Below are 23581 nucleotides of genomic sequence, written 5' to 3'. Positions count from 1 at the left end.
GAATCACTTGAACCTGGGAGGCGGAGGTTGCAGTGAGCCGAGGTCATGCCACTGCACTCTAGCCTGGACGACAGAGAGAGACTCCATCTCAAAAAAAAAAAAAAAAAAAAAAAAAAAAAAAATATATATATATATATATAAAACATATATATATAAAATATATGCATAATATATAAATGATATCAAATATGTATTATATTACATTATATAATAGAAACATTAAACATTATATTAAAAGGATATAATTTATAGAAAGATGATTATATGTACTATAATACACATTAAATCAGGGGTGTAGTTATCCTGGCCAATAGCCACTTGGTAAAAGAATGGCTAACACTAACTTTCTTCCCAGACTAGTTCAACAGTGACCCCTTCTGGCCGTTTGGTTAATATGTCAGCCTGGGTTTGCCAAAGACGGGATGGAACGGTGGCCAGTTGAGATGTTGGTAGGCTGGGGAAGCACTGGAGAGAGCAAGAGGAGCATCTGGGATTGGTCTGAGAAAAGGTTCAGTGATCTCCTTGGCCTAACCTAGGATGATTAGCTGTGCTGCAAGCAGCCACTCGATCAACAGCCTTCTGTGCTATTGCCACCATCCAGGCAATGAGAAAATTTCCCTGCTCTATGCTGTCTAGTAGCAAAGAAACAACAAAATAGTCTTAATTGCATATTCTATCCCTTGTGTTTCAGGATCAAATAGTGTTGTAGCCCCTCTGGACTTGTTTAGGAAAAATGGAGGTATGTTAGTTACTTCATGGACATGACTTCTGGGATACTTCAAAAAAGGTTTTTTTGTTTTTTTTTTTTTTTTTTGAGACAGAGTCTTGCTCTGTCTCCCAGGCTGGAGTGCAGTGGCGCGATCTCAGCTCACTGGAACCTCCGCCTCCCGGGTTCAAGAGATTCTCCCGCCTCAGCCTCCTGAGTAGCTGAGATTACAGGCGCCCACCTCCATGCCCAGCTAATTTTTGTATTTTTAGTAGGCACAAGGTTTCACCACGTTGGCCAGGCTGGCCTCAACTGCTGACCTCAGGTGATCCACCTGCCTCGGCCTCCCAAAGTGCTGGGATTACAGGCGTGAGCCACCGTGCTTAGCCCAAAAATCTTTTTAATGTATTATTTTTTAATAGGCATAGAGCCAATGCAATGACTTCTGGGATATAGAAGGGGGATTATATGCTCAGATTTTGTTTTATTTTGCTCTTTAGAAATAATTTTTTTCTTCTTTTTTTTAGTTGACACATGGTGGCAGTAAAAAATAATTTTAATAGAGATAGGGTTTCACTGTGTTGCCCAGACTGGTCTCAAACTCCTGGGCTCAAGCAGTCCTCCTGCCCTGGTCTCCCAAGGTGCTGGAATTACAGGTGTGAGCTACTGTACCTGGCCTGCTTTCTCTCATAGATGAGAAAACTGAGGCATAAGGAAGTTAAGGTTACAGAGGAAGCAAGCTGGTTGGAAAGCTTGAGCTATGACCTTTCTGACTCTTAAATCCGTTAAATTAATTTTGGTTTTCCATTGGATTGTCTATTTAATTTAAAATTTTTATTTCCTGTATTATAAAATCAATACAACCAGCCTGGGCCGGGCACGGTAGCTCACGCCTGTAATCCCAGCACTTTGGGAGGCCAAGGCAGGCAGATCACTTGAGGTCAGGAGATTGAGACCAGCCTGGCTAACATGGGATACGAATATAAAAATACAAAAATTATCCCAGCATGGTGGCTTTTGCCTGTAATCCCAGTGACTTGGGAGGCTGAGGCAGGAGAATCACTTGAACCTGGGAGGCAGAGGTTGCAGTGAGCCTAGATCATGTCACCGCCCTCCAGCTTGGGTGACAGAGCAAGACTCCATCTCAAATAAATAAGTAAATAAATAAATACATAAAATACAGCTAGCTTGGGCAACATGTGAAACCCCATCTCTACAAAAAATACAAAAATTAGCCACGCATGGTGGTGTGTACCTGTAGTCCCAGCTACTTAGGAGACTGTGGTGGGAGGATCATTTGAGCCTGGGAGGTGGAGGTTTCAGTGAGCTGAGACCACGTCACTGCACTCCAGCCTGGGTGACAGAGCCAGACCCTGTTTCAAAAAATCAAATCAAATGAAATCAATATATTCCCACAGTTTAATATCCATAAAGTACAAAAAGGGCATAAAGTAAAATGTCTTCCTCTCAAGACCTGTCTCATAGCCACCTGGTGTCTCTATAACAGGCCACCAATATTACCCATTTCTGTGAATATGTAAGTAAATTGTTTATATATCTTCTCACCTTTTAGTGGGTGTATTATGCTATATTCAATCTTCCATTGAAATTTAGGTCATTTCCTGACTGTTGCTATTATAAACCATACTGCAATGAATAACGTCTGTATTTACTGTGAGAGAATTCCCAGAATTAGAATGGCTGGGCCAAAGCTATAAGCATTTGTCGTTTGTCTTTTGACACATACGACCTAATTGTCCTTCTTGGAAGTTGCTGATACTCCTTTCAGCAGTGTATGATTTCTTGGTTTAAAATCTACTTGTTTATCAATAAAGTTTTTTGAAAACAAAACTTCATAAACCTCCTAAGAACCAATTCCCTTCTTGTTTCATTGCCCTGAAGACAGGAAGGAGATGTATCTGATCCTCAGCCTCAGCCTCAGTGTATCTGATCCTCAGCCTCAGCCTCAGTGTATCTGATCCTCAGCCTCAGCATAGTGTATCTGACCCTCAGCCTCAGTGTACCTGACCCTCAGCCTCAGCATAGTGTATCTGACCCTCAGCCTCAGTGTATCTGACCCTCAGCCTCAGCATAGTGTATCTGACCCTCAGCCTCAGTGTACCTGACCCTCGGCCTCAGTGTATCTGACCCTCAGCCTCAGTGTACCTGACCCTCAGCCTCAGCATAGTGTATCTGACCCTCAGCCTCAGTGTATCTGACCCTCAGCCTCAGCATAGTGTATCTGACCCTCAGCCTCAGTGTATCTGACCCTCAGTCTCAGCATAGTGTATCTGACCCTCAGCCTCAGTGTATCTGACCCTCAGCCTCAGCATAGTGTATCTGACCCTCAGCCTCAGCATAGTGTACCTGACCCTCAGCCTCAGCATAGTGTATCTGACCCTCAGCCTCAGTGTACCTGACCCTCGGCCTCAGTGTATCTGACCCTCAGCCTCAGTGTACCTGACCCTCAGCCTCAGCATAGTGTATCTGACCCTCAGCCTCAGTGTATCTGACCCTCAGCCTCAGCATAGTGTATCTGACCCTCAGCCTCAGTGTATCTGACCCTCAGTCTCAGCATAGTGTATCTGACCCTCAGCCTCAGTGTATCTGACCCTCAGCCTCAGCATAGTGTATCTGACCCTCAGCCTCAGCATAGTGTACCTGACCCTCAGCCTCAGTGTACCTGACCCTCGGCCTCAGTGTATCTGACCCTCAGCCTCAGTGTATCTGACCCTCAGCCTCAGCATAGTGTATCTGACCCTCAGCCTCAGTGTATCTGACCCTCAGCCTCAGCATAGTGTATCTGACCCTCAGCCTCAGTGTATCTGACCCTCAGTCTCAGCATAGTGTATCTGACCCTCAGCCTCAGCATAGTGTACCTGACCCTCAGCCTCAGTGTACCTGACCCTCGGCCTCAGTGTATCTGACCCTCAGCCTCAGTGTATCTGACCCTCAGCCTCAGCATAGTGTACCTGACCCTCAGCCTCAGTGTACCTGACCCTCGGCCTCAGTGTATCTGACCCTCAGCCTCAGTGTACCTGACCCTCAGCCTCAGCATAGTTTATCTGACCCTCAGCCTCAGTGTATCTGACCCTCAGCCTCAGCATAGTGTATCTGACCCTCAGCCTCAGCATAGTGTATCTGACCCTCAGCCTCAGTGTATCTGACCCTCAGCCTCAGCATAGTGTATCTGACCCTCAGCCTCAGCATAGTGTACCTGACCCTCAGCCTCAGTGTACCTGACCCTCGGCCTCAGTGTATCTGACCCTCGGCCTCAGTGTATCTGACCCTCAGCCTCAGTGTATCTGACCCTCAGCCTCAGTGTATCTGATCCTCAGCCTCAGCATAGTGTATCTGACCCTCAGCCTCAGTGTATCTGACCCTCAGCCTCAGCATAGTGTATCTGACCCTCAGCCTCAGTGTATCTGACCCTCAGCCTCAGCATAGTGTATCTGACCCTCAGCCTCAGCATAGTGTATCTGACCCTCAGCCTCAGCATAGTGTATCTGACCCTCAGCCTCAGTGTATCTGACCCTCAGCCTCAGCATAGTGTATCTGATCCTCAGCCTCAGCATAGTGTATCTGACCCTCAGCCTCAGTGTACCTGACCCTCGGCCTCAGTGTATCTGACCCTCAGCCTCAGTGTACCTGACCCTCAGCCTCAGCATAGTGTATCTGACCCTCAGCCTCAGTGTATCTGACCCTCAGTCTCAGCATAGTGTATCTGACCCTCAGCCTCAGTGTATCTGACCCTCAGCCTCAGCATAGTGTATCTGACCCTCAGCCTCAGCATAGTGTACCTGACCCTCAGCCTCAGTGTACCTGACCCTCGGCCTCAGTGTATCTGACCCTCAGCCTCAGTGTATCTGACCCTCAGCCTCAGCATAGTGTACCTGACCCTCAGCCTCAGTGTACCTGACCCTCGGCCTCAGTGTATCTGACCCTCAGCCTCAGTGTACCTGACCCTCAGCCTCAGCATAGTTTATCTGACCCTCAGCCTCAGTGTATCTGACCCTCAGCCTCAGCATAGTGTATCTGACCCTCAGCCTCAGCATAGTGTATCTGACCCTCAGCCTCAGTGTATCTGACCCTCAGCCTCAGCATAGTGTATCTGACCCTCAGCCTCAGCATAGTGTACCTGACCCTCAGCCTCAGTGTACCTGACCCTCGGCCTCAGTGTATCTGACCCTCGGCCTCAGTGTATCTGACCCTCAGCCTCAGTGTATCTGACCCTCAGCCTCAGTGTATCTGATCCTCAGCCTCAGCATAGTGTATCTGACCCTCAGCCTCAGTGTATCTGACCCTCAGCCTCAGCATAGTGTATCTGACTCTCAGCCTCAGTGTATCTGACCCTCAGCCTCAGCATAGTGTATCTGACCCTCAGCCTCAGTGTATCTGACCCTCAGCCTCAGCATAGTGTACCTGACCCTCAGCCTCAGTGTACCTGACCCTCGGCCTCAGTGTATCTGACCCTCAGCCTCAGTGTATCTGATCCTCAGCCTCAGCATAGTGTACCTGACCCTCAGCCTCAGTGTATCTGACCCTCAGCATAGTGTACCTGACCCTCAGCCTCAGTGTATCTGATCCTCAGCCTCAGCATAGTGTATCTGACCCTCAGCCTCAGTGTACCTGACCCTCGGCCTCAGCATAGTGTATCTGACCCTCAGCCTCAGTGTACCTGACCCTCAGCCTCAGTGTATCTGATCCTCAGCCTCAGCATAGTGTATCTGACGCTCAGCCTCAGCATAGTGTACCTGACCCTCAGCCTCAGTGTACCTGACCCTCAGCCTCAGTGTATCTGATCCTCAGCCTCAGTGTATCTGACCCTCAGCCTCAGTGTATCTGACCCTCAGCCTCAGCATAGTGTATCTGACCCTCAGCCTCAGCATAGTGTATCTGACCCTCAGCCTCAGTGTATCTGACCCTCAGCCTCAGTGTATCTGACCCTCAGCCTCAGTGTATCTGACCCTCAGCCTCAGCATAGTGTATCTGATCCTCAGCCTCAGTGTATCTGATCCTCAGCGTCAGCATAGTGTATCTGACCCTCAGCCTCAGTGTATCTGACCCTCAGCCTCAGCATAGTGTATCTGACCCTCAGCCTCAGTGTATCTGACCCTCAGCCTCAGCATAGTGTATCTGACCCTCAGCCTCAGTGTATCTGATCCTCAGCCTCAGCATAGTGTATCTGATCCTCAGCCTCAGTGTATCTGACCCTCAGCCTCAGTGTATCTGACCCTCAGCCTCAGTGTATCTGACCCTCAGCCTCAGCATAGTGTATCTGATCCTCAGCCTCAGTGTATCTGATCCTCAGCTTCAGCATAGTGTATCTGACCCTCAGCCTCAGTGTATCTGACCCTCAGCCTCAGTGTATCTGACCCTCAGCCTCAGCATAGTGTATCTGATCCTCAGCCTCAGTGTATCTGACCCTCAGCCTCAGTGTATCTGACCCTCAGCCTCAGTGTATCTGACCCTCAGCCTCAGCATAGTGTATCTGATCCTCAGCCTCAGTGTATCTGATCCTCAGCCTCAGCATAGTGTATCTGACCCTCAGCCTCAGTGTATCTGACCCTCAGCCTCAGTGTATCTGACCCTCGGCCTCAGTGTATCTGATCCTCAGCCTCAGCATAGTGTATCTGACCCTCAGCCTCAGTGTATCTGACCCTCAGCCTCAGTGTACCTGACCCTCAGCCTCAGTGTATCTGACCCTCGGCCTCAGTGTATCTGATCCTCAGCCTCAGCATAGTGTATCTGACCCTCAGCCTCAGTGTACCTGACCCTCGGCCTCAGCATAGTGTATCTGACCCTCAGCCTCAGTGTACCTGACCCTCAGCCTCAGTGTACCTGACCCTCAGCCTCAGTGTACCTGACCCTCAGCCTCAGTGTATCTGACCCTCAGCCTCAGTGTACCTGACCCTCAGCCTCAGTGTACCTGACCCTCAGCCTCAGTGTATCTGACCCTCAGCCTCAGTGTATCTGACCCTCAGCCTCAGCACAGTGTATCTGATTCTCAGCCTCAGTGTACCTGACCCTCGGCCTCAGTGTATCTGATCCTCAGCCTCAGTGTATCTGACCCTCAGCCTCAGTGTATCTGATCCTCAGCCTCAGCATAGTGTATCTGACCCTCAGCCTCAGTGTATCTGACCCTCAGCCTCAGTGTATCTGACCCTCGGCCTCAGTGTATCTGACTTTCAGCCTCAGCACAGTGTATCTGATTCTCAGCCTCAGTGTATCTGACCCTCAGCCTCAGTGTATCTGACCCTCAGCCTCAGTGTACCTGACCCTCGGCCTCAGTGTATCTGACCCTCGGCCTCAGTGTATCTGATCCTCAGCCTCAGCATAGTGTATCTGACCCTCAGCCTCAGTGTACCTGACCCTCAGCCTCAGTGTACCTGACCCTCAGCCTCAGTGTACCTGACCCTCAGCCTCAGTGTATCTGATCCTCAGCCTCAGCATAGTGTATCTGACCCTCAGCCTCAGTGTACCTGACCCTCAGCCTCAGTGTACCTGATCCTCAGCCTCAGTGTATCTGACCCTCGGCCTCAGTGTATCTGACTTTCAGCCTCAGCACAGTGTATCTGATTCTCAGCCTCAGTGTACCTGACCCTCAGCCTCAGTGTACCTGACCCTCAGCCTCAGTGTACCTGACCCTCAGCCTCAGTGTATCTGACCCTCAGCTTCAGTGTATCTGATTCTCAGCCTCAGTGTACCTGACCCTCAGCCTCAGTGTACCTGACCCTCAGCCTCAGTGTACCTGACCCTCAGCCTCAGTGTATCTGACCCTCAGCCTCAGTGTATCTGATTCTCAGCCTCAGCACAGTGTACCTGACCCTCAGCCTCAGCACAGTGTATCTGACCCTCAGCCTCAGTGTACCTGACCCTCAGCCTCAGTGTACCTGACCCTCAGCCTCAGTGTATCTGACCCTCAGCCTCAGTGTATCTGATTCTCAGCCTCAGCACAGTGTACCTGACCCTCAGCCTCAGCACAGTGTATCTGACCCTCAGCCTCAGTGTACCTGACCCTCAGCCTCAGTGTACCTGACCCTCAGCCTCAGTGTATCTGACCCTCAGCCTCAGTGTATCTGATTCTCAGCCTCAGTGTATCTGACCCTCAGCCTCAGTGTATCTGATTCTCAGCCTCAGTGTATCTGACCCTCAGCCACAGTGTACCTGACCCTCGGCCTCAGTGTATCTGACCCTCGGCCTCAGTGTACCTGACCCTCGGCCTCAGTGTATCTGATTCTCAGCCTCAGTGTACCTGACCCTCAGCCTCAGTGTATCTGATTCTCAGCCTCAGTGTATCTGACCCTCAGCCTCAGTGTATCTGATTCTCAGCCTCAGTGTATCTGATTCTCAGCCTCAGTGTACCTGACCCTCAGCCTCAGGGTACCTGACCCTCAGCCTCAGCACAGTGTATCTGATGACACTTTGACTTGTCTTTCCCAAATGATGTAAATGCTCCTACTGTTATTTTCTACTGCAGTAAAATAGCTCTTCCTTTATTCACATAAAGGGATAAGTTACATGGAATCCTTACGTTTATTATTTAAAGCATGACGAACCATGATGCTGACTTCGTTTTTAATGTTTATTTGGCTTTGGAATTAGTCTTGTTCCCCAGGAAATCATTTCCTGGCTTCTAAGTTGACAGCTCTCTGTTATTAGTTGTGCCTGACAAGTTTGGTACAACCAGGCTACCAGAGGCAGTTAGTGCAGATGATGATGTTAAAAATCTCCTTATAGGCTGAGTATGGTGGCTCACACCTGTAATCCCAGCATTTTGGGAGGCCAAGGTGGGATTGCTTGAGTCCAGAAGTTCGAGACCAGCCTGGGCAACATGGTCTCTACAAAAAAAAAAAAAATTAGCTGGCATGGTGGTGTGCATCTGTGGTCCCATCTACTTCGGAGGCTGAGATGGGAGGATCACTTGAGCCCAGGAGGTCAAGGCTGCAGTGAGCTATGATCGTACCACTGCACTCCAGCCTGGATAACAGAGTGAGACCCTGTCTCAAAAAAAAATGCAAAGGTGTTTATAGTCAAGTTATTTTTCATAACCCAACCTACCCCCAAAATCAGGGTGAGTACCCAGAGAACATCTAAAGAAAGGAGTCGGGCCGGGCGCGGTGGCTCCCGCCTGTAATCCCAGCACTTTGGGAGGCCGAGGCGGGTGGATCACGAGGTCAGGAGATCAAGACCATCCTGGCTAACACCGGGAAACCCCATCTCTACTAAAAAAAAAAAAATGCAAAAAATTAGCCAGGCCTGGTGGTGGGTGCCTGTAGTTTCAGCTACTCGGGAGACTGAGGCAGAATGGCATGAACCTGGGAGGCAGAGTATGCAGTGAGCTGAGATCACGCCACTGTACTCCAACCTGGGAGACAGCGAGACTCCACCTCAAAAAAAAAAAAAAAAAAAAAAAAAAAGAAAGGAGTATGCAGTCATGGAACTGTCACCCAGGGCCATTTCCATTTGCCAAGTACAAGATATCGAATCAATGTATTTTTGTGGCTGGGCACAGTGGCTCACACCTGTAATCCCAGCACTTTGGGAGGCTGAGGCTGGCAGATCATTTGAGACCAGGAGTTTGAGACCAGCCTGGCCAACAAGGAAAAACCCCATCTCTGCTAAAAACACAAAAGTAGCCAGGCATGATGACATGCACCTGTAGTCCTAGCTACTTGGGAGGCTGAGGCAGGAGAACCACTTGAATCCAGGAGGTAGAAGGTGCAGTGAGCCGAGATCACGCCACTGTACTCCAGCCTGGGCAACAGAGTAAGACTTGGTCTCAAAAAAAAAAAGAGTATTTTTGTGATCTATTCTTTCATTTGGATTTAGGTGAGCGACCTGTGAGAGTTTATGCTGATGGAATATTTGACTTATTTCACTCTGGTCATGCCCGAGCTCTGATGCAAGCAAAGAACCTTTTCCCTAATACGTACCTCATTGTGGGAGGTAAGAAAACATTTGATGACTTCAGGTGCAGTGCAGAAAAAGATGATAGTAGAGTCTGTATTTCTCTTCTGTCTTTATAACCTGAGTACACTGGCTCTTGCTTCCGTTTTTAAATGAAGGATGTAGTACAGCCTCTCTAAAACATGAAATATATGAGGTACCAGCAACCTAAACCTGGAGAGAGGAGCTTCAAGCTCATTGACTGTGACGTCTGACATTTATCTCACTGTTTTTAGCTGAGTTTCTGCCAGTCACAGGAGCAACAATGACTTCTGTTGCCCAGTTAAAAAACATTTGCTTTAGATTTCACTTTATTATTTTGAATCAACTGGAATACAAAAGTCTGCCAAGGAAATGTCATGTGGTCCAGTCCAGTGTGAATAAAATAGGAAAACATGTTTAAGGACTTAATTGACACAGACATGCACAGCAGGTTGATTTCAGAGTCGAAGATCTTGGTCACCTGTTGTACCGTCTCTTCTCCAAAGTATGAACATACTATTTAGTGAGTGTTGCTCCTGAAGGTATACGCTGCATTAGGAAAAGCGTTGTTACCCAGGTTCAACTGCCTTTAGAAGACTTTTCTCCAGTTGGGGAAGATGGTTGCAGTCCTAAGCAGTGGGAGAAGATGGGAGAGGTCGGTGGCTGAGGAGTGGCTAAGCAAAGAGGACTCCGACCCACAGTTTATGATGTGGTGAACTCAGTTTGCAGCGATGAGCTCACACACAACTTCAAAGGCTTCACGGTGATGAATGAGAACGAGCGCTATGACGCAGTCCAGCACTGCCGTTACGTGGATGAGGTGGTGAGGAATGCGCCCTGGACCCTGACACCTGAGTTCCTGGCCGAACACCGGGTAAGAAACTGGACACATATTCCCATTCCTTGTTCCAGAATCCCCTCAACTCTCCAGACTGCTGCACGCAGGCTGAGGCTGGTTTTCCACTAGCTCTGTTTCACTTCTACCTCCTATGTAAGTTTCATAGGAGATGACAGTGGGATTACTAGTGATAATGTCAGTTTCATAGGAGATGACAGTGGGATTATTAGTGATAATAGTCACCCCTGACGTTTATGTGGGGTTGGATGGTTTGCAAGCACTTTTACATCCATTCTATTCCATTTTCTCTCCACAACAATGCCGTGGTGTGGTTATCATTTCCACTTTACACATGAGTAACAAGTCCTAGAGAAACCAAATAACCTGCTCCAAGTTACACCATTGGCAGAGCTGGGAATTGAACTTGTCAGTTACGAGACTTTTCCCCCCACACCACAGGCATGTCTACCCTTAGAACGAGCCAGTCTCCTGAGAATATCCATAGCCCCAGGCGAACTCTGAAGACGGTCACATTACCAGGAAACAAGACGGATTAACATAGACTTTTCTTGGCTTAAGTTTCATTTCAGGGCTTTGGTCTTAGGCTAGAAATTGGGTAGAATCAGAAACCAAGGATATTTCTCACTGTTTCTCAGGAAGTTATTATCAACCCCTTACCTCCTTTTAATTCTCCCACATTAAAGTAACAGATTTCAGCCAGGTGCAGTGGCTCATGCCTGTAATCCCAGCACTTTGAGAGACCAAAGTGGGAGGATCTCTTGAGCCCAGGAGTTCAAGACCAGCCTGGGCAACATACCGAGACCCTGTCTCTACTTTTTTAAAAAAGCCACAGGTTTCCTGCAAAAGGTGGGTATAAAAGATGAGAAGGATTGATTAGGCCAGGTTAGAGGTCCCCACGCCTGAGGAAACAGCAAGCATGTTGTCAGTTCTCTACAGGGGGGTGTGGAATGTTATAGGTACATTGTTCAGTGAGGCAGAAAGAATAAAGGCAGCCAAAGGGCTTCTAAAGCAATACATGGGTAGGCCTGAAGAGGGGATATTTACTATAACTGTTGAGAATTGGGACAGATCTTCTATAATTCTCTGACTTTCTACATCAACACTTAGCAGCCAGTGGCTCCAAAAGTGGTAAGCAAGCTTATTCTCAGCATCACAGCCCACAGGCCCACACAGAAGTATGAGGTTAGAGGAATTTCTTTTCTTTTCTTTTCTTTTGAGACGAAGTCTTGCTCTGTCGCCCAGGCTGGAATGCCGTGGCGTGATCTCGGCTCATTGCAAGCTCTGCCTCCCGGGTTCACGCCATTCTCCTGCCTCAGCCTCCCGAGTAGCTGGGACTACAGGCGCCTGCCACCACGCCTGGCTAAGCTTTTGTATTTTTAGTAGAGACGGGGTTTCACTGTGGTCTCCATCTCCTGACCTTGTGATCCACCCGCCTCGGCTTCCCAAAGTGCTGGGATTATAGGCGTGAGCCACCCCACCCGGGTGGTTACAGGAATTTCTAACTCTGCTTTTCTCTTTGTTAACAGTATATACTCAACTGTGAGTTTTGCTTGTCCCATTCTTTTTTTTTTTTGAGATGGAGTCTCGCTCTGTTGCCCAGGTTGCAGTGTAGTGGCGCGATCTCGACTCACTGCAACCTCCACCTCCCAGTTTCAAGCGATTCTCTTGCTTCAGCCTCCCGAGTAGCTGGGATTACAGACGCCGCCACCATGCCTGGCTAATTTTTTTGTATTTTTAGTAGAGACGGGGTTTCACCATGTTAGCCAGGATGGTCTCGATCTCCAGACCTCGTGATCCGCCTGCCTCAGCCCCCCAAAGTGCTGGAATTACAGGCGTGAGCCACCGCGCCTGGCCTTTGGCCTCCTGTTCTTTACTTTGCTGCCTATGGATCCCTGACAAGTTGTTCATGAGTAATTGAGATGCTAGCTGAGGGTCTCTGACAGTCCCAGTGAACGTGCTTCACACTGCCGTGGTCTCTGGAGGTTGGTATAGTGATCTTAGTCATTATCAGCAAAAGGCTGGTGGCCCGTTCAGGAAGGAGTAAGTGAAGTTTAGCTTGTCTCTGAACAACATTGTTGATCCCCAGTGTCATTTGTCTCTTCTTGCTCTTGCAAAGGATATTCGTAGTAGTAAAACGGCCGAGCGCGGCGGCTCCCGCCTGTCATCCCAGCGCTGTGGGAGGCCGGGCGCGGCGGCTCCCGCCTGTCATCCCAGCGCTGTGGGAGGCCGGGCGCGGCGGCTCCCGCCTGTCATCCCAGCGCTGTGGGAGGCCGGGCGCGGCGGCTCCCGCCTGTCATCCCAGCACTGTGGGAGGCCGAGGTGGGAGGATCACTGAGGTCAGGAGTTCGTGACCAGCCTGGCCAACATGGTGAAACCCCGTCTCTACTAAAAATACAAAAAAATCAGCCAGGCGTGGTGACATGCACCTGTAGTCCCAGCTACTCAGGAGGCTGAGGCAGGAGAATCGCTTGAATGCAGGAGGCAGAGGTTGCAGTGAGCCGAGATCATGCCATTGCACTCCAGCCTGGGTGACAGAGCGATACTCGGTCTCAAAAAAAAAAAAAAGGTAGTAAAATGATAGATCCTGAGGATAAAATATCTTTCATGGCTTTGGGTTTGTATTTCTCAGGAGTATAGATGTATCTATTCCAGTCATAGGGCTAGTGGTTGCTATTTTTATATTCCCTCTTTTCTGACGGACTGAGAGAAACCAGTAAGGAAAGAAGTAACCTCTTTCTCATACTTTTTTTTTTTTTTTGGAGACAGTCTTGCTCTGTCACCCAGGCTGGAGTGCAGTGGTGCAGTCTCAGCTCACTGTAGCCTCCACCTCCCGGGTTCAAGCAATTCTGCCTCAGCCTCCCAAGTAGCTGGGATTACAGTCACCCGTCAGCATGCCTGGCTTAATTTTTTGTATTTTTAGTAGAGACGGGGTTTCACTGTGTTAGCCAGGATGGTCTTAAACTCCTGACCTCGTGATCTGCCTGCCTCGGCCTCCCAAAGTGCTGGGATTACAGGCGTGAGCCACCGCGCCCGGCCTTTCTCATACTTGTAGAAACCCTTATTTGACCAAATCCTTCCAGACCCAGGACAGGGAGATTTCCTTCTTTCCTAGGCTCCACCCACTAACTGGTTCACCAGCAAACCCTCTGGCCCTATTGACCACAGCAAGATGACTGGTATACAGAGTGAGGGTAACAGTTCTAGTAGACTAGGAGAAATAGCTAGAAAAGCAGCTGGCTAACTTTCTATGTATACTCCATAAATCATTAGGTTGGGTGGTTTGTGAACAGGCTGCAGCCTGACCTCTGCTTATTGTCCCTTTTCTGGGCCTGAGAACGTCGACTGGGTCTTTCTGAGTGGCAGTTATCATGGGTTTTAATGATGTTTCCTTATTTTCAGATTGATTTTGTAGCCCATGATGACATCCCTTATTCATCTGCTGGAAGTGATGATGTTTATAAGCACATCAAGGAGGCAGGTGAGTGAGCTGATGTGCTTCCTCACTTGAGGGGATCTCAGGGCAGCTGTAGATGTTCAGCCGTGTTGCTTACTTTACAGAGGAAAATGTGTACATTAGAAATTCAACATCCTCTTTCAGGCCACATTTTGGATAAAAGGTAAAGATGAGCATAGCATCCATCAATTCTTCATCATCAGTTCATGACATCCATGAATTCTTGGTCTAAACATCTACTTTTGATATCTCTCTTAATTTCAGGAAACGCTTTCTCATATTTTTCATAATATTAGGGCTATGTAACTCTTCTTTGCCTTACCTCTGGACTTTCATTCAGTCTTCCTTCTGTATATCAGTATCTCTCCGTTTCATTTAGTAATAACAGATTCTGCTTTTTGAGGAAAGGAAAGGAACGTTGCCCCTAGTTTCCATTTAGTCTTAATACCTGAGCTAACCAGAACCTCACAGTGTTTGTCTGTATGTGTTTCTGAGTCAGGCATGTTTGCTCCAACACAGAGGACAGAAGGTATCTCCACGTCAGACATCATCACCCGAATTGTGCGGGACTATGATGTGTATGCGAGGCGGAACCTGCAGAGGGGCTACACGGCAAAGGAGCTCAATGTCAGCTTCATCAACGTGAGTTCCAACCGCACCCCAGACTTCCCTGACTATGGGATACGTATTGCCTCTCACTCCATCTTAGCTGAACTGGCTTTGCAGTTGGCTCTAATGATCACTCCGAAAAGTTCAGTGAATGAATTACCACTATGTTAACTGTTCATCAAAAGAATGAAACAGGCAGTTTCTGCCATTACGGTCTAGCACCAACACATTGGTGTAGGCCATACAGCCAACAAAATAAATAAGAAAGAGTAATTTAGATAGTACAGTATTTCTGTTAATACATTGAAAACTGTGTCTCTTAAACTTCCTTTTTCTTTTTTGGTTGGATGATCTTTTGGAAACCTGCTAAGGCCTATGAACCCTCTCCCCGTGTGGACAGTGACACATGACACACCACTTCCCCACATAGACCTGAGTTTTAAATTTTGATTGATGAAAGCTTAAGTTTATCTTAGCTTACTATTGCCTTTAGAAACTCTGCATATGTTACTGGGCTTGGTGGTTCATGCCTGTAATCCCAGTACTTTGGGAGGCTGAGGCGGGAGAACTGCTTGAGGCCAGGAGTTTGAGACCAGTCTGGAGGCAGCATAGCGAGACCCCATCTCTAAACAAACAGACAAACAAAAAAACTCATATATATATTTATGTTTGTAGTATATATATATATATATATATGTATGTAGTGTATATATATGTATGTAGTGTATATTCATTCTTTTTGTAAACAGTTATATATATACTACAGTATATATATATATATACACACTACATATATATATGTAGTATTTCTTTCTTTTTGAGACAGGGTCTTGCTTTGTTGCCCAGGCTGGAGTGCAGTGGCGTGTTCTTGGCTCACTGTGGCCTCTGTCTCCTGGGTTCAAGTGATTCTGGTGCCTCAGCCTCCTGAGTAGCAGTGATTACAGGCTTGTGCCACCACGCCCGGCTAATTTTTGTATTTTTTTTTAGCAGAGATGGGGTTTTGCCATGTTTCCCAGGCTGGTCTTGAATTCCTGGCCTCAAGCGATCGGCCCCCCTTGGCCTCCCAAAGTGCTGGGATTACAGGCATGAGCTACTGTATCTATCCAACACTATACATTTTGTACGTAAATTAGACCTCAATAAAATTAATTTAAAAAGAAGAAAGCTGCTAACTTTAATGTCTCCTACATAATCAGTTTACCATGCTCCCCCACCCGCTCCCATCTCTGTGAATTGTGCTATAAGAATGGATAAAATGATTACATCTAAATATGATTTATCTAGGCAAACACTAGCTCTTGTTAATTTATTTACTATAGCTTTGTTTTTTCCCATAACAATCAGGTGTTTAAAAGTTCTAAACATATTCCCTTTCCTCTTTGTGATCTGGAAATTATGAGAGTACTTTTTCTTTTTTTGAGACAGAGTAACACTTAGTCACCCAGGCCAGAGTACAGTGGTGCGATCTTGGCTTACTGCAGCCTTGACCTCCGGGCTCAAGTGATCCTCCCATCTCAGCCTTCTGAGTCGCTGGGACTATGGGCACAGGCCACCATACCCAGCTAATTTTTTATATTTTTATTTTTAGTAGAGATGAGGTCTTGCTATGTTGTCTAGGCTGTTTTCGAGTTCCTGGCCTCAAGCAGTCCTCCCACCTCGGCTTCCCAAAGTGCTGGGATTACAGGCATGAGCCACTGTGCCCGGCCAAGGATACTCTTCATTTGACTAAAGACTCCCCTCCCCTCCGCCACAGGGTTGATACCGTTTTCCTTTTCTTTAGCAAAGTCGGTAGGGCCAACAAGTGTCAGCATTTCGCAGATGAGTAAACGGACCTTAAAACACGAAAGGAACAAAAGCAAAAACACAAGCCATTAAAATAACAGAGTCAGCCTGCGACAGAGGGAAGCACAGTTCGATGAGCGCATGAAGCGGAAGATGAGTGTTTTTTCTTTCGATCATCGTGATTCGTTTGTTCTTGCAGTATTGTGCAGGGATCTTTTAGCTGCCTCTGTAGCTCCCTCTGGAATGATTTGGGTCATGCTGGGCATGTTTATGTTCCAAGTTGATGTTTTATCTTTAAAACTCTGACTTGATTTGACTACCTGCCTGTGACTGGGTATAGCCTATATTTTTAGTTTATTCCCAAATGCCCACAATATTAGAATTACTACTTAGTGTGTACATCCACAGCATATCTTATCTGTTATTATGCTAATGACGTGTGGGGTAGATTAACGCAAAGCAGAATTCTAGACTGAAAACAGTGTCCTTTGAGTGCTTGAGCCATGTTTTTTTGTTCTCTTCTGGTAGAGAAGTTTGGCATGAGCATGATTTCTCCAAATAGTTATTTCTTTACCTAGGAGAAGAAATACCACCTGCAAGAGAGGGTTGACAAAGTAAAGAAGAAAGTGAGAGATGTGGAGGAGAAGTCCAAAGAATTTGTTCAGAAGGTGGAGGAAAAAAGCATTGACCTCATTCAGAAGTGGGAGGAGAAGTCCCGAGAATTCATTGGAAGTTTTCTGGAAATGTTTGGCCCGGAAGGAGCGCTGGTATGTTCTTTCCCACCGGATAGTGTAGGGAGCTCCCGTGTTGTGGGAAGAATTACAGAATCGTGGAGCAGAAAGGGACGTCGACAATTAAGGAGTGATCTAGTCTAGTCCCCTTATCTGGGCAGAACTATCTTTCAACTGTCCCCAGCAAGGTTTTTGAAATCTTTACAGAAAGAGGTTACACATTATCCTAGATAATGTTGCCAGCTCTCTATCAACCTTGAAATCTGGTGACAAGGTGACAAAACGCCTTGCCCAGCTTTTATTTGTGATATGATTTTAGATAGAAGGAAAGGAAAGAATAAAGAATAATAAAAAGAAAGCAGCCTCCACTACAAGTAGCTGCAGCATGAACCCCAGGTAAGGTGGGCATTCTGTCTTTGAGGAGTAGCAGTCTTTCCAACCAAATAAAAGATTGAGCAAGTGAGTCCTAGGTTAGACATCAGGAAGGATCTGTCTGTGAAGGTGTTTGGAAAGATAAGAATAATCCTAGAACAGATTATTCGGGAAGAATGGGGAATTTCCCGGGTAATGATAGCAGGTGAGAACCCTTAAATCAATAGTACAGCATAGACTGCCCTAGTCCCAGATGCTTCAGTGATGATTCAGTAGGATCCACAGTATTGTTTCTAACTGTTCCTTTCGGTTTCTCCAGAAACACATGCTGAAGGAGGGGAAGGGCCGGATGCTGCAGGCCATCAGTCCAAAGCAGAGCCCCAGCAGCAGCCCCACGCGCGAGCGCTCCCCCTCCCCCTCTTTTCGATGGCCCTTCTCTGGCAAGACTTCCCCACCTTGTTCCCCAGCAAATCTCTCCAGGCACAAGGCTGTAGCCTATGATATCAGTGAGGATGAAGAAGACTAATTTTTCCTCCCTCCTTTCCTCTCCTCTCCCTCTGTCCCATTACCTTCAAAGCTCTCTGTTGAATTCCAGACTGTGACCCCAACACTAAACCTAAGGACAGCTACAAAGGAAAGACAGCTGGGGCAAGAGGACCTGGGACTGGGGGAACCAAACAGCCCGTCCTCCAAGTGACATCCCTCACCCACACGAAGGAGGGGCTGCACCTCAGAAGCCTGCTCTGCACCCATTTGCCCTCCCCAAGGGCTGTCCCACTGTTGATGTTCGTGTGATCTCAACAGGGAAATCGTCATTTGTATTAAGTTTTTTTTAAATTAGTCTTTGAAACGTAGAACTAATTGTTTGCCCGAGGAGTGGGCAGAAGAAGGAGGTAGTGTAATACGCAGAGGCCTTTTCTTCCCAGTACACGACAGCATTTGCCTTCCCTTCTGAAGCAAAGTGGCTTGCCAAGTCCTTCACGCAATGAGCCGTGCTGATGGGTAATTGATATAATTTTGATTTCCTTAAGGAAAAGCTAAAAGCCAAGTTACAGTCACAAATCCCCTCAACGTACTGCTGTCACCAGTGTCACTGTGGCTGTAGGAAGGAGATCTGAGCCTCACTTGTCTTACTCCCTGAGGAGTTTCTTACTGGACCCAGTGGGGTCCATGAAGACCCTGACGGGGATGGAAGCAGACCCGTGGCATCAGCTGCAGTGTTTCTGCTGTGTTCATCTTCTCAGAAAGTTCTGTGACCCGGCTCTCTGGGAGCTTTTGTGAGTCTCCTTCCTACCATCTACCTTCAAAGGAAGGAACACTTTGAGGGTCACGAGGATGAGGAGAGGAGCGGGACAATACTCAATCCCATGCCAAGGCAGTTGAGATTCGTTTCCTACTGGGAGGAGTGCCTGGCCCTGCTACTCCGATTTGAATGTTATTAATATTATCTAGCCTTTTACAAAGGATACTTTGTAATGTCTGCCGTTGGAACTTGATGTCAGTCCCTTTTGGTCATAGCCATACTGAATAGAGAGATTTGCACAGAATGTAGAAGCAAAAGCATGGGAAACACCTTCCTCTCTGAAGCAACAGCCTCGTCATCCTGACCTCTGTCCCTCTTAAGAACATTCTTCACTGGAACCAGAGCTCCACAGTCTTTCTTTTCCTCAGAGAGCCGCGGCCGGCAGGGACCTCCCTCCGCCGCCCCTCCAGCAAGCCACAGAGCATGCCCTCACGGGACAAGATGTGGTAGGTTTTCTCCTTTTCTCCCCACTTCTCACACACGCCTGGTGGTTGTGGTGCCATCTCCGTGTTAGCTTGCCTGGGGGGATTCACCACTTGAATTTCCAATCGAAGGATGCTAACGCCTAACGCCTGCGCTCACGCCTAACACCTGCCCTCACACCTAACACCTGTGCTCACGCCTAACACCTGCCCTCAGGCCTAACACCTGTGCTCACGCCTAACACCTGCTGTTGAGCATGATCTAACTTTCAAAGCCCTGGCCTCCTGTCTCCTTAGCTACTTAGCTACATGGCCTAGCAGATCATCAGCCATCAGTAATCCTATGGCTAGATTCAGGGGAAAATGGCTTCTGTCCAGGCCCCACCCCCTGTCACTCACAAATACCCCTTGTGGGGGTGGAGTTTTAGTGTTTTCAGCTAAGAAAACCACATTTTCTCTTTTCTTGCCTCTCCGCTAGGACTGTGAGCATCTCATAGTCCACCCCCTAAACACTTTTTTTTGTTTGTTTGTTTTTTTGAGGCAGAGTCTCGCTCTGTCGCCCGGACTGGAGTGCAGTGGCCAGATCTCAGCTCACTGCAAGCTCCACCTCCCGGGTTTACGCCATTCTCCTGCCTCAGCCTCCCGAGTAGCTGGGACTACAGGCGCCTGCCACCTCGCCCGGCTAGTTTTTAGTAGAGACGGGGTTTCACCATGTTAGCCAGGATGGTCTCGATCTCCTGACCTCGTGATCCGCCCGTCTCGGCCTCCCAAAGTGCTGGGATTACAGGCTTGAGCCACCGCGCCCGGCCCCCCTAAACACTTTCTGGTAACACCTGTTCTTCCGCCTGAGGGTCAGAGGCTGGAATCGTTGCCTGCACAGCAGGACTACCTAGGTTCTTAAAACTTGGATCACCCAGGCCAGGCGCGGTGGCTCACGCCTGTCATCCCAGCAGTTTGGGAGGCTGAGGCCGGTGGATCACTTGAGGCCAAGAGTTTGAGACCAGCCTGACCAACATGGTGAAACCCTGTCTCTACTAAAAATACAAAAATTAGCCAGGCATGGTAGTGCGCACCTGTAATCCCAGCTACTTGGAAGGCTGAGGCAGGAGAATCCCTTGAACGGAGGCAGAGGTTGCGGTGAGCCAAGATGGTGCCACTGCACTCCAGCCTGTGTAACAGAGCGAGACTCTGTCTTCAAAGCAGAACAAAACAAAACCACACACACAGAAATAAAAAGAAATAATTAAAAAAATAAAAAATAAAAACACTTGGATCAGCCAGAAAGAGCGTCACAGAGGCGAGGGAGAATGAAGCCTCTTGTTATCCTGATCGCCTATGAAAATGACATTTCTAACTCTTCTCTTGACGCGCAGTTCTTACTGTCAAAACGGGTCATACAAGCTTTGGCCTGGAGTCCTGTCTTTGAAACAGTTGAAGTTAGTGTTTTCCTGTGTTACCCAGCGTTACATAGTCTCATCTTTGAACTTACCTGCGCCAGCCTTCGCTCTCTGGGAGTTCTGCCTGCTTCTGTCTGACTTATCCTCCCTGGTGTGGAAAGGCAGTGAAGTCTCTGCTGAAGCCCGTCTACTTGCTTCCTCCAAGTGCACATGACGCAAGTGTATTTGGATAGACAGGGAGATGCCCGGAACGTGGTTTTCCTCCCTCCCCATTGGAGCCACAGCTCCTAGATAGTCTGGGTCCCCGATGTTTGAGCCGTCTTCCTCTGCTCTCAGTGGGCTGCTTTGGCATGCCCAGTGCTTGGAACGGGACCTGCAGGCTGACAGACCTCTGAGACTGCTAGGGCCAGCAAACGTACATGTGCTTGGGAAACTCCCTTTCCCCTTTTGGTGAGTTTCTACCACCTCAGTCTAATCGTTTTTTCTGAAAGCTATTTGTTTGACTGAAAGCGGAAGTCTTTTATGGTGTGGCATATTAGATACTTTGGGGTAAATGTGGTCTTAGGTGCTGGACAAGCATGGGTAGATGGAGGAAGCTGTTGGAATGTTGCATAATTTGGTCATCTGTGCCTAATTAAATGAGGTTAGAGGTGTGTACACCACAACAATGCCTGTGATCTAAATCTTCAGATATTAATATTTGAGGCTATGGAGCTGTTTCCCTGATTCCCGTACAAGAAAGCAGCCAACATGGATGGGCCAAGTGTGGCCAAGATGACGGAGCCAGAAATGCTGGCCTTAGAATAGAGCCTCTGTGTGTGAGACGTAAGAAGGCCAGAGCCCTGCAACCAGAGCTGAGGAGGTGCCAGCGCAGCCACTGCCTTCCAGGGGGCTGGACAGAAAGCTTGCTCTTTTCTTGTGCTAGACTCAGAAGCACTGAAAAATGGAGGTTGAAACTTTAGCGGACTAGAAAGGGATCATTTGTGCTGTTGCAGCTATTGCTGATAGCTAGAGCCAAAGACCATTATTTTGCTGAGGCTTGGGTGAGAAAGTTAGGGATGTGAGGAGGTTGAAAATCCTGACGAAGAGAAAAAACATGAGGGAGGTTGAGAAAACTTTTGACACTTTCTGATCGCTGGTAACTCCTTAGGCTGCACCTGAGTGATGGTGATTCTTTTGGAGGCTGCACAGCTGGTCAGACCATCTCTAGATGTTCTTTCCACAGTGGTTCACAGGGCGTCGCTCTCCCTTCCTGGATTATCTTGACTGGGGGTAGCTATTTTCAAGAGCTCTTTGCCTTTTTAATCCTGTTCCAGATCACTTACCCGAAATCCTTCCAAATCAATTATATTTTGCTGCTTTTTTTAATTCCCTAAAAGCCATAGCTTCTAGATTTTCTATCAGCACACCGTCTCACCAGAAGTTGAACCAATACAGGTAGAAAAAGAAAGTCCCCCATTAACATCGGGTTAATGGTAGAGCCAATGTTTTTAACTGATGGTATTTTTTTAAACTTACCAATATAAGTATTTTTAAAGGTTCTATTTTTCAAAGTCATAACAATGATTGTTCTTGTTTTCTCTCATAGAATAGACTGCCATGGGATAAAGAGTGGTCCCTAGCTTCTATTTTTCCAAGTAAATAAGTAGAACATGTTCTTGGGATTATACCATTAAATGTTAATTTTCTTGAAGAAGAAAGATTGTTGTGTGCCGGGATTTTATGTTGGCACTCGGATTGAGGCAGAAAACAGAAGCACCAAGTTTAACACTGGGATGGCGTGGGTTGTGTTCCTGGAGGTTTGAAGTGGGCCTTCCTGCCTTTTGAGGGGAAAACTGACTGTTTTGAACGTATCCTGGATTAGTTGGGTTGTTTTGTATTGAGGATCCCTAGAAGACAAGAGAGTCTTGGAAAGGGCTGCTGGCTTCGTCGTGAACGTTCGTCCCATCACCAGTGTGAGTCTGCGGGGAAGTTTTCCTCAAGTGGGGTTCAGTCTCTAATTTTCCTGTCTGTTATTAGTTTGTTCTGAGTTATTTTGGATTTTGTTCTTTAGCCAAATAAAGGCAATATGGTTTTACCTCATGTTCCGTGTCCTGTGGTTTTTTTTTTTTTGTTCTTGTTGTTTTTAGAGATGGAGTTTCGCTCTCATTGCCCAGGCTGGAGTGCAGTGGTGTGATCTCGGCTCACTGCAACCTTTGCCTCCCAGGTTCAAGTGATTCTCCTGCCTCAGCCTCCCGAGTAGCTGGGATTACAGACATGCGCCACCACGCCCGGCTAATTTTGTGTTTTTAGTAGAGATGGGGTTTCTCCATGTTGATTAGGCTGGTCTCGAATTCCTGACCTCAGGTGATCCACCCGCCTCAGCCTCCCAAAGTGCTGGGAATACAGGTGTGAGCCACCGCGCCTGGCCATATGTTGTGTTTTGACCTGTGTGGTGCGTTTTATGGATTTGGGACTTTTACTTGGACTCTCGGTGCTTTTGCTTCCACACGCTGATTCTCTCCTCAGAAATCAAGCTCCATGACCACAGCATCAGGAAATTCCTTTTGTAGCTTGTCACCGAAGACTCAAAAGCCATTGTCCCACAAAGCAAGGCTGACCCAGACCCCAGGGCCCCGTGGGGTTGGTGCTCTAGTAGCACATCTGTCAGGAAAGGTCACCTTCCATCTGTTCTCCAGAGGCTCCTGGCTTCTTCAAGACTTTGGGCTGGTACTATTTTGCCTCACCAAGTTCTCCTTTTCTTATACCAGACACAATACTATATACTCTTCTTTTCATCTGCCTTAGGAAAGCTCAGTAAGCTTTCTTTTATTTTTTTTTTCCAGAGACAGGGTCTGGCTGTATCACCCAGGCTGGAGTGTACGGCACAACCGTCGCTCACTGCAGCCTCAACCTCCTGGGCTCAAGCGATCCTCCCGCCTCAGGCTCCCAAAGTGCTGGGATAGCAGGCATGAGCTGCCACACACAGCCAGCAATATACCACCTTGAAGGGCTAATAGTGACATGGACAGAGGC

The 23581-nt window shown here is 47.7% G+C and overlaps 1 protein-coding gene across 1 annotated transcript in view; it reads left to right on the top strand.

Moving 5' to 3' along the window:
* The window catches only part of PCYT1A (phosphate cytidylyltransferase 1, choline, alpha), a 55334-nt gene extending 32686 nt beyond the window's left edge, over positions 1-22648 (top strand). Inside the window, exons 4-10 of the mRNA XM_010381197.2 lie at positions 9539-9655; positions 10360-10511; positions 13896-13974; positions 14450-14592; positions 16920-17108; positions 17764-19193; positions 22155-22648. Of these exons, the coding sequence (XP_010379499.1) occupies positions 9539-9655; positions 10360-10511; positions 13896-13974; positions 14450-14592; positions 16920-17108; positions 17764-17970 (887 nt within the window). The 3' untranslated portion in view covers positions 17971-19193; positions 22155-22648. The remainder of the gene's footprint in view (positions 1-9538; positions 9656-10359; positions 10512-13895; positions 13975-14449; positions 14593-16919; positions 17109-17763; positions 19194-22154) is intronic.
* Positions 22649-23581: the final 933 nt, after the last annotated feature.

Source organism: Rhinopithecus roxellana, chromosome 1 (genome assembly GCF_007565055.1).
Source record: "Rhinopithecus roxellana isolate Shanxi Qingling chromosome 1, ASM756505v1, whole genome shotgun sequence".
Classification (NCBI taxonomy): Eukaryota; Metazoa; Chordata; class Mammalia; order Primates; family Cercopithecidae; genus Rhinopithecus; species Rhinopithecus roxellana.
The sequence above is the reverse complement of the archived record's forward strand: the minus strand, read 5'-3'. Positions and strand labels throughout refer to the sequence as shown.